The 11037-nt window shown below is 38.3% G+C and overlaps 1 protein-coding gene and 2 pseudogenes across 3 annotated transcripts; 1 reads left to right on the forward strand and 2 right to left on the reverse strand.

Annotated features, from left to right (window-relative positions):
* Positions 1-6883: 6883 nt before the first annotated feature.
* On the reverse strand, positions 6884-7582 carry LOC148842323 (nuclear transcription factor Y subunit C-3 pseudogene; annotated as a pseudogene).
* A 429-nt stretch (positions 7583-8011) lies between these two features.
* Positions 8012-10084, forward strand: LOC148842324 (uncharacterized). 2 transcript variants are annotated; one of them, XM_088957017.1, is made up of 4 exons: positions 8012-8818; positions 8904-9081; positions 9168-9367; positions 9450-10084. In XM_088957017.1, the coding sequence occupies exons 2-4, from the start codon at positions 9058-9060 to the stop codon at positions 9751-9753; spliced, it is 528 nt and encodes a 175-aa protein (XP_088813143.1). In that variant the 5' UTR covers positions 8012-8818; positions 8904-9057; the 3' UTR covers positions 9754-10084. The 2 variants fall into 2 exon arrangements, with proteins under 2 accessions (XP_088813143.1, XP_088813144.1); XM_088957018.1 differs by having other exon boundaries at positions 8947-9081.
* Positions 9816-10891, reverse strand: LOC148842325 (protein MAO HUZI 4, chloroplastic-like; annotated as a pseudogene). The gene is made up of 4 exons (XR_016103034.1): positions 10587-10891; positions 10366-10494; positions 10140-10224; positions 9816-10016 (listed from the first exon to the last, which is right to left on the reverse strand). The product of XR_016103034.1 is annotated as a protein MAO HUZI 4, chloroplastic-like (transcript).
* Between the last annotated feature and the right edge of the window lie 146 nt (positions 10892-11037).

Genomic DNA, 11037 nt, shown 5'->3' on the forward strand with positions numbered 1-11037 from the left:
TTACTGAAGCATGTAAGGAGTTGCTGTGGATGAAAAAGTTTGTGCATGAACTTGGTTTCACTCAAAAGAGGTATGTCTTATATTGTGATAGTCAGAGTGCTATTCATCTTGGTAAGAATCCAATATTTCATAATAGATCGAAGCATATTGATGTAAGATATCATTGGATTCGAGATGTTTTGAATTCCAAGTTGATTGAACTTGAAAAGATTCACACTGACAAAAATGCTGCTGACATGATGACAAAAGTGGTGCCTCGAGAGAAGCTTGAATTGTGTGCCGGAGCAGTCGGCCTTAAATTTGCATAGTTGTCTTTTTTGATGTGTCTCCCTTCTCTCATGGGCTGGAGGGGGAGAATTGTTGGGCCTAGCCCATTATGGGATATTGACCCATATTATAGCCCACTCTCCTTCAGCCAACTGTTTTTTTTCAAAAAAAAAAAAAGAAAAACAAAAACTAGGGTTAGATTTTCTTTTGCGCGCGGCGTGTTGAAGAGAGAGAGGAAAAGAGAAATCGAAATACTGTGCAGATTTCTCAGTGCGCAGAGTTCATCAAACGGCCGGAACTTTCCGATCCACCGTCCGATCGAGCAGAAATTTGGATAGTAAGTGGATAACTCATTTTTCTTCATTCTGAACAGTCGGATCTTTGATCGGAGCTCTGAATTGCCAGTTATTTGAGGTCGAACAGAAGCAACTCGTAGTTGTTCGGGAAAAGAAAACATTTCGCGGCAGTCTTCATCAATTATTCTGATCAAGGGTCATTTGTGGTTCGATTTGGCTGAAATTTGGTGGGATTGTTCGAAACTCACAGACCTACGATCGGAACGGTGGAGATCTGATTTGGAGTAGTGAAGGTCTCCATGTTGTGGCCTGAACAGTAGCTGCGTTTGTAAGTTTTTCTGACTGTTATTTTCACCGCTTTTGGTATTCTCGTTTGTATGTTTGAGAATCTGTATTTGCTCTAAGTTTGTGAGTATATTGTGGTGTTTGAGTTGCTGTAATTGTTACCTCAAGTTATTAGTGGAGATTTTTTGTTGGGTTTCCTTGGCCCCATGGTTTTTACCCTTCACATTGAAGGAGTTTTCCACGTTAAATATCGTGTGTGTCTCTCTTTACTTGGCTTATGATTATTTTTGTTGATATCTTATTTGGAATTTATCTATAAGTTTTTCACGTTAAACTTAATTTCTTCCCAACACTAACAAAACAGAAAATACCATAGTTCCCTAGTAAAATATCTGAGTTAATGATGTTCTTTCCAGGGAAAGTGAAGGTTCTTTTCAGTATGGCAATTATTGGAGGGAGGCTGATGATTTTCGTTCTGTAATCAAGCACTTTTCTAGGGCTAAACGTGTAATAACCGCAATTCTTAGTCATAGTAAAGGTGCGCTAATGTATATATTATATGTTAATATTGCAAGCTTTAGCTGTAAAGAGAAAAGCATCTATTTTACATGGATATCTTTAACCAAGGATGATTCATATGTCCACATGTGTGGACCAACAGTGAATGTGAAACAACACTTCATGGGATTCTATTCTCTTTGTTGAATTTGTAATATGCAACTAAAAATACCAATTTTTAGGCCAAACCTGGACACGAATTGCACTGTTTACCAAAAAAAAAAAAAAGATCTTGTATTATTTGATAATTTACTACTATTTAATTTGTCCTCTTTACTAACAATCATCTATCTTTTATATAAAATAAAACATGTTAAAAATTTTTCAAAGTATACTTGTCAGTCCCCCAAATACTTATTTTTGGTTTTCCAAGTCTGATACCTATGATCTGTGTCACATTCTGACACTTGTTAATGTCCATGCAGCATATAAAAGAATCATGGTTTTATTTACATCTGAGGGAACCGTTATGGGGGCTTTTGGAGAATTTACAATCTAATTAGTAAAGCCTTCTTCTTGACAAAAGTTCGATTGCACTGGTATTTTTTGAGTGCAAGGTAAAGTAAATATTAAAATCAAAAGCCAAATTACAAGGAAGCCTCTATACAATGAGAAGCTGTACAGCAGGAAAACAGTTATCCACAGATTTCCAAGCAGAGGGCTCCTCCCTAGACAAGATATGGGAGGACTTCACAGAGAAGGTGCCTGATTTTTCGAAGAGCCATTTCCTTTTGTCCTCTCCAACTCCCGTTTATCTTTGCTTCATCCAATACTTGAAATAACCTGACCAAAGAAGCCGCCTTCCAATCATTTAAATATCTCTTGAATTGGGGGTTCCAGATACATTGACATTCTGTCTTTCCAAGCAATCAGCCACAGATGCATCCTTGTTTACTGAGATCTCTAATAGATCAGGAAACAGAGTCATTAAAGGGCAATCTCCACACCAGAAATCCTTCCAAAATATCACCCTGACTCCCTGAGGCCATTCTCAACTTCATATTTTATTCCTTTCAGAAACTGATGTTGAACTTTTTGAATTGCCTTCCAAAGGGAGCAGCCATAAGATGTTCTAACTTCTTCAGTATCCCACTCTCTTCTACTTGACCCATATTTGGCCACTATTAATCTTCTCCACAGACTATTCGGTTGTTCACTGGATCTCCATAACCACTTTCCTTGCATGGCTGTGCTGATATTTTTCATTGGCCTGATCCCTAGACCCCCATTTTTCTTGGAGTTGCAGATCCTTCCCCAGTTGAGTAGGTGGCATTTTGACTTTTCCTTCCAACCCCTTCAAAGAAAGTCCCTCATCTTCTTTTTTAACACAGCTGCCCACCTTGCTGGAATCGGGAATAGAGAGAAGTAAAAAAACAGGAAGGGACGACAACACACTTCTGATTAGAGTAACTTTGCCCCCTTTGGACAAATATTTGGTTTTCCACGATGCCAATTTGTTGTCCACTTTCTCTATAATGGGTTCCCAAATAGCCTTGGACTTACAGTTTTCACCCAACGGCATACCCAGATATTTGGAAGGGAGTTTTCCAACTTTGCAGCCCCAATCCTCTGCCCATAACTCTAGGTTTGACACCTCCCCAACAGCCATTATTTCACTCTTTGAGATATTGATGTGTAAATCAGTTACCACCTCAAACCACGTTCCAGATTTGCTCCCAAGAGGCATCACAGATAAAAAAAAAGAGTGCCGTTTGCAAATTGAAGTAGGGCTATCTCTAACTCCCTGTTTCCCACCTTGAAACCTTCCACCAGTCCTCCAAATCAAGCTCTCTCTACCCATCTGAATAGGGCTTCTGTCACACAAATGAATAATAGTGGGGAGAGAGGATCCCCTTGTCTTAAATCCCTCGAGCTCCTAAACCACCCAAATGAGATCCCATTTACCAGTACTGAAAAAGATGAAGAGGATAGGCACACTTTGATCCAATTTCTCCATTTCACTCCAAAGTTCATCCTTCCTAACATGCAATCTAAAAAATTCCAATTTACATCGTCGTAGGCTTTCTCCATGTCCACCTTACATAACAGCCCAGCATGCCCACTTCTTTTCCTTGAGTCAATTATTTTGTTGGCAATGAGAACTCTATCCACAATCAATCTTCCCCCAATGAAAGCACCTTGGGTTTCAGCTATTAGAGGTGAAATCACTTTAGCCATTCTGGAAGCCAGCACTTTGCAAAATGTTGAAAATGACTTTTTTTACCTCCACTAAAATGTTGAAAATGCAGATGAAAAATGGTTTTTTTTTTTCTCAGTTTGGTTTTTTTGGGGTTCCATGGGGCTACACAATGGGGGGTAGCCATCCCCCAAACTCATATATCCTGGTGAAGGCAGGATTACATCCCAAGTCTCTGCCACAACCAGCAAAAGAACTTACCAACTGAGCTAGTCAGCATCTTCTTTTTCTAGGTTTGAACTTGCAAGTCATTAAACTGTTCATATTCTTTTGTGGTATTGGAATGGTTCAATACGAACTTCTGATAATGGAAAATGAGATACATTTCACCATGCATGTACATAATCATGGTCTATAAATTTGAGATCTCTCGTCCTTCTGTGCCTAATCACCTAAGAACCTCTCCAAATTTATTCCCCTTCATTAATTATCCACCTTAAACATTCCTTTAATATGGTTTGAATAAATTCCTTTCCAATCTTCAGATATTGGACTTTTTTTTTTCTCTCCCTATAATTTTCTACATATTGTAGCAATTTCTTTTTTGGCACAAACATTTTAGGAATTTCAGCCCTACATTAGCTTCCTAATCAAATCATAGTCTTATAATTCTAGATAAATCGCCATCCACCTTCCCTTGAGCCACCATTGCCTAACAAACCCAAAAAGTGGATTTTATCTCTGGAAAATATCAATTCATTTCCAGTTTTCATCAAATTTGTTACCAGTGCATCCTTGGATCATATCAATCCTACACCTCTTCATATGCTGTGCAGAGAAGACTAAAGATGCAGTAGGGAGAAAAATATATGCCCCCAAACCATGAGTGTTTTCATGGTAACATAAGATTTAAGACTGAATGAGCTAAATCATAATACCATATTATCTAAATAGAATGTATTTTTTAGCATGATACCATTTTTCACACGAAGGTTGACAATTTCTGGCTGACAAAGCTTGACCTATCAAAAGATAATTAAAAAATAGTTAAAGCTTGTGAACCTATGATGTAAACAGAGTGGCCCCTTGATGGAGTGGAGTAGAACTGTAGAAGAACAGATTTCATGTGGCCAACCCCAAGTCATTAACACAAGTGTGTTAGGTCTTGGAAATGATATGAGTGCCTGTATCAGAAAATAAGTATGACAAGTATTAAATATAATGCAATTGATCTTCAGAGGAAGAGCGGGCATTTATTTCCTTGTATTTCAAAATGATGCAGCCCCCCCCCCCCAAAAAAAAAAAAAAAAAAAAAAGAAGATGAAGGAAAGAGTATGTAGTTCAGAAATCCATCTGAACAGCTCAGTGTTGTCTTCCATCAAGCTTGTTTTGCTGTTACTGAACAAGGATCTTGCAGGCGGAAACTTGGTGCTCTTGTATGCTTCTAGGTACCCTGATGTACATACTGTTATCAATGTTTCTGGCCGCTTTAATCTGGAGAGAGGCATTGAAGGTCTCTTGGGTAAAGATTTTTTGCAAAGAATCAAGAAAGATGGATTTATTGATGTTTAGGATAAAACAGGTAAGCAATTATTTAATATTTTCAATCTAAGAATTTCCTGGTCATGTTTGGTTGCAGTGCAAATTTATTTGCACTAGTTTTAATGCATGGGAGTGCAAATTTAAAATATGCAAATTCTTGTTTAATTTTGTATTGGATTTTACTCTATTCTGTTTCATGGCTTAATTTACTTCATTTGTACTGCCATCAAACAAAGTAAGCTAAATTTTGAAACAAAAGTAGGTCAGAATTTACCCTCAAATCATTTGCACTGCCATGGTTTTGCATCAGTGCAAATTTATTTGCATTGCAACCAAATACAACCATAAGAAAAGAAGCATATGCATTCCTTTGATTCCTTTAGTGCTTCTAATTGCTTTTGTGTCTTTTGGAACATGTGTTTTGCCATTGTAATATTTATCATATTTTCTTAGGCTTTGACAATATTAAGTTCAGAAAATTATGAGGAATCATGATTTGATCCTAATTTCTTAGTTTGAAGATGATATAAACATTATCAGAAGAGCTTTGAACGATAAATGCTTTCTTTTCTGCCTAATTTATCCACTTTGTCCAAGGAACTCCAGAGTACTCTCCCGTTGTACTTCCTGAATAATATGTTCACAAGATACTCTCCACGAAACAAACTAAAGCACCTTTGAACAGGTATCCAGTATCAGAGTAAAAGCATATATACTACTAGGCTTCTTTCCTTAGGATGCCTTTGCCTGTATGTAGCAGGGCAGAAAACAAAGTTCTGACCATGAAAGAGCCAGAGCAATAAAATAATTTCTACAGATTCAAAACTTCTCCAACTATTTTATAATAGCAAAGGGAACCTTATTTACTCAACATGGGCAGAGGCTTTCTTATTAAAAACTTCATCTGGCTTAACCTTTGACTGCGAACTTCTAGCTACCAACAAAAGAGGTTATGTCGATCATCTATATTTCATTACCCATGTGTATTGAATCATCTCTGAAACTATTTACAGGGTCGTGACAGTTCATGGTTCTCAAGATGAAATTGTGCCAGCTGAAGATGCATTGGAATTTTCCAAGATCATACACAACCACAAGATCCACATAATAGAAGGGGCTGATCATGGATATACCTCACATCAAGTTGAATTAATTTCAGTGGTGTTGGACTTCACAAGGGCAGGTCTGCAGCCAGACAAGGATATTCGTAACCAGGTACCATCGTGTGCAAAAGCAGATAAGTTTCTTCATTCAAGATTCTGATGTCTCTTCAAATGTTAGTAGAATAAGAGCTCACCAAACCAAGGAAGATATAATTGGCTACTAAATTGTCAGTACAAAGGTCTGTCTTAAGCATGATACTGATGGATTCGATTTCTACAGGTGGAAGTTGAAACCAAGTCTGTGCTTTCTTCACCGAAGGAATCTGATGTTGAACCTTCAAACTCGAGAACTCGAGTGAAGAGGAAGATGCTTGCCCCATAGCTCCTGAAGGAATGATGTTTTCCGGATTTCAGGATAATTAGTAATGCAAAAGACTTGCATGAATTCCCTCACTGTGTTAACTACTATAGCTGCAAGAACCATTAATTGCTGTTTTCTTTCTACCATTGATGTCAATAAACCTTTTTCATATTTGCTTCATGCAGAATATGTTGCAGAGAATCCAAATACAGTCGAACAGCCAATAATGTATCTTAATATGCTCTACTACTTGGAACATGATTCGGACTAGTTTTCTCAAAACATAAAATGAACATGTTGATAGTAGCACTTTCAAACTTTACCGAATTTGTAGCTAACATGACGAGTTTTTCACTTTGTTCTCCAACTTAAGAATATGAGAGTGGTGTTGCTGCTGCTGCTGTGGCGGTTCTGGCCATATTTGCTAAGCCATGTATGGGAATGCTTGTCCATACAAAGCTTGATCCACCACAGGTTTACATGTGATCATTCTAGGAATTCCAACCTGCGGTGAACGTTGAGGCATGTAATAAATATGAAGAGGGCCAGCAGGACACCTCCAAAAGGCAGCATTCCTCCTTGGGCATTGAGGCAAGTACCTCATCTTTCAAATCCTCGTTGGGGACAATGTCCACCAGGAAGTCGAAGATATCAATTCTTGTGATTGTTGCAGCAAAGTCATTCTTCTGGAATGCTCTATGCTTGTTCTCCTCTGTGCGGTTCCATGAATGTAGTGCCAAATCCAAGATGAACCTACATCTCACAATCCCTGGAAAATACAACAGGAGCCTCTGTTGATATCAGTCTTCCATCCTCATCAGCCTTCATGATTTTCTTGATCCTTGCCAATGGAAGGCTGTGGTTCGTTAAGTCAGTGGTATATATGCTCAATTTCTTTGTATTGGTTTGACCAAAAAGCCAGGAGTTGTTGCTCCAGTTGATGTTGCTACTACTGGTGTAGGTGCTGATGAGCAAGTTTACTTATATCTTTAGTGGTTAATCCAATGGTTATCCACAACCCAACCCAATCCATTTAAATTAACCCAATAGGTGATCAGACCCATTTCCAGCCTGCCAAGTAAATGGGCGGGTTGGGTGGGTTCAGTGGGTTGGATGAAAAATTGCCACCCCTAGCTGCAGTGATGAAATAGGAGAGAACGAAGGGGAAGGAGGAGAGAGAGAGAAAGAGAGTGAAGGGTAAAATTGGATTTTAATAAACATTATACATCACATAGTGTGACATGTATTCGGAATTTAACACAATATTAATGGATGGCAACGGTAAGGGTAGAGCTAGTCAATTGTCAAAAACAGTAAATTTAAAAAATATTGAAAAGGTAGGGGTATACCTTAGGGGTAGTTTAAGAAATTCTCCCTTTTGTTTATACTCCTGCTTTGTATGGATTTTTACTAGACTTAGCAATTGGGTTGGGTGGGTTGGGTTCAGGTTGGGTCAAGACACTTTGGGTTGATTTCAGGTTGGGTTATCAAATGCTAGACCCTAACCCTAAATGTTCAGGTTAGGGTTGACCCATGGATCAATTCGGGTTATCTAAAAAAATAACTGAAATTTAAAAAAAAATAAAGAAAAACTCCATGAAAAATGCCAAAATTAAAAGAATTAATTTTACAATTCCAAATATAAAATAGAAAAACTTGAACAAGTAACAATTTAAAGAGTAAACAATAAAGAGTAAAGACTAAATAGAAAAAATTAAGGGAAAATTCCCGATAGGTACCCTGTACTTTAGGCTGAGTGCCAATTTAATATTCAAACTTTAAAATGCAACAATCTAGTACCTGAACTTTCAAAATGCGACAATTTAGTGCCTACCGTTATGGGACCATCAGTTATATATATCATGTGACCTCATGTGCAATTTAAGACTTTTGAAAATGTCAAAAGTATCCTTAAAAATAAAACACATTGTTCATCATCTTCTTGAAACAGAGCCCAAGCTCTCAACAGTCCAGACCATACGCTAAACGACAGATAATGTTGTGACCGCTGCATCCCTTTTATTATCGTCGGTAATGGCTCCAATTATCTTTTCGATGATTCTAGGTTTGAAGGTTGTGTTATTCTGAACCGGATTGACTTCCTAGAGAGGATTGAACCCGGCATCTACAGAGTGGGAAGTGGTTACCAGTTCAATCGGTTAGGCGTGCAGTGCACTAATGAAGGATTTTCTGGTCTTGAATTTGCTTCTGGGATTCATGGGACCGTAGGTGGAGCTGCTTACATGAATATGCTAGAGCCAATGGACAGGTAATCCTGCTCCAACCTGCTTGGAATTGTTTGTCAAGAGATTACACAGTGCGGGTCTATGATCTTTTATATGTTTATTATATAGGAGACTGCCAATGCCATTGATACAGTTAACCCGGCGTCTACAGAGTAGGAAGTGGCTACCAGTTCAATCGGTTAGGCGTGTAGTGCACTAATGAAGGGTTTTCTGGTCTGGAATTTGCTTCTGGGATTCCTGGGACGTAGGTGGAGCTGCTTACATGAACGTTGGAGCCAATGGACAGGTAATCCTGCTCTGACCTGCTTGGAATTGTTTTTCAAGAGATCACACCAGTGCGGGTTTATGATCTTTTATATGTTTATTATATAGGAGACTGCCAATGCCATTGATACAGCTGAGATCGTTACAGTGGATGGGAGGCATCAAATTTTGTACAGAAGTGATCTCGCCTTTGGGTACCGCATGTCACCCTTTCAAGCGATGCAAGATTTGGCAGCAATTGTGGCTGTAACATTTCGTCTGTTGCCTTCAGCATCAGCAAAGGAGTGTCAACAAGCATACCTCAGAAAGTAACAAGGATTTCAAATTTTGTTTCCTGAATTCTTCATTGTTCTCCTCAGAGATGCCAATGGGATATGATTTTATTTACAGGAGGTTATGGTCTCATCTTGTGTGGGAACGAACTACTGGATCGGTGTTCAGAAATCCTCCTGGCATGGGAGTTTCAGCAGGGGAGCTTATTGAGAAGGCTGGACTGAAAGGCTTCGGAGTTGGCAGTGCAGAGGTTTCCAAAGTTCATGCTAACTTCTTCATCAATACCGGCAGCTCAAATTCCCGAGAGATGCTTGAACTCATTGGCTTGGTTAAGGCAAAAGTTAAAAAGGAATTTGGAATACAACTCCAAGAAGAAATACAATATGTTGGTCCATTCTGTAAATATTCAAGGATAAATTAGAGATTTGTTGAAAAAACAGAGAGAGAAGAAAGGTTATTGCTGACAATGAATAAAAATTCAAATTTGAATTCTCAGATGATAAGTTCCAAGCATTTTGCCTAATAGTGTTGTTTTTACATTGTTTGCTCACTATCCTGAGCTCCTTTTGTCAATGTCTTTGTGATCACGAGTAACAATTCCAATTGGACAAAACAGTAGACACAGAGAAACTAAATGCCGGGTCTTAATCCCATTCTCCAGTCCATCTAGATACACTTGCCTGGATAGTTGCAGGAATGAGGGAAGTTAGAATTTCAATAGAAATAATTTTTTATGGGTATAATCAAAATACATTTTCATTATCATGTCATTCTGTCACCATGTCAGAGAGAGAGAGAGAGAGCTTGCAGCGAAGAGGTCTACAGCCAACAAGTGTATCCATGCAGAAGCTAAAGTCATCTCACTTGAGAACATCTTTGCTATACCAGACAGCTGCAATGAGCAAAGATTTATCACCAAGAAAGAAACTGGAGATGACAACCAAGATTAGTTTTCCTTTTATTTTTTATTTTTTTCCTTTCTGATAACATACACTTCTTGAAAATCATAGGGATATGCTAGTTAAGTATGTACCTCTGGCAGCCAATATTTACTTGCAAACATCAACCGTATGGTATCAGGTGTCCAGGAGAGGTATAGAAGGTATGCATAAAGAAGTCCAAGGACAACATATGGCATAATGCTCTCAATGGACCTCTTAGTCTGCATTTAAAGGGGCCAAAAAGATACATATCATTTGACTTTTAATTTAATGTGGTTAACCTAAGCTACCTAAACAATCACAGAAAGCTTACCAGCTTAGCTTTACGTGCCAGAACCACGAGGATATAAAATTGTAAAACGGCAACTATTCCCATAGAGAGAGGAGAAAAAAAAAGGAAGGAAGAATAAAGGCCGTAGGGAGCATTATGCACGGCCGCTGTTCGAGAGCTTGAAGAGGATGAACAGTGGCGGTGAACAGTAGTTTAGGGCAACCAGAAACATTGAGTCATTAGTCTTTGAGTTAAACGCATCTCAGCACTCATCAGTCTTCTAAGGAAAATTTGGGAAGGACATTTTTTACACAGTTGTTGCTGATGATTGATAAAGAAAATCAGAAGACACTTGAAGGGAATTTGTGTCTTTCCCTATGATACTTGATGATTAACAATAGGTATTAAATTGTGGCACCTGAAAGTTTGGGCACTAGATTGTCACAATTTGAAGTTCGAGTATTAAACTATCACTCAGTTTAAAGTACAGGGT

The sequence above is a fragment of the Nelumbo lutea genome, chromosome 8 (assembly GCF_056320005.1).
Source record: "Nelumbo lutea isolate HS-2025 chromosome 8, American lotus-T2T, whole genome shotgun sequence".
NCBI lineage: Eukaryota > Viridiplantae > Streptophyta > Magnoliopsida > Proteales > Nelumbonaceae > Nelumbo > Nelumbo lutea.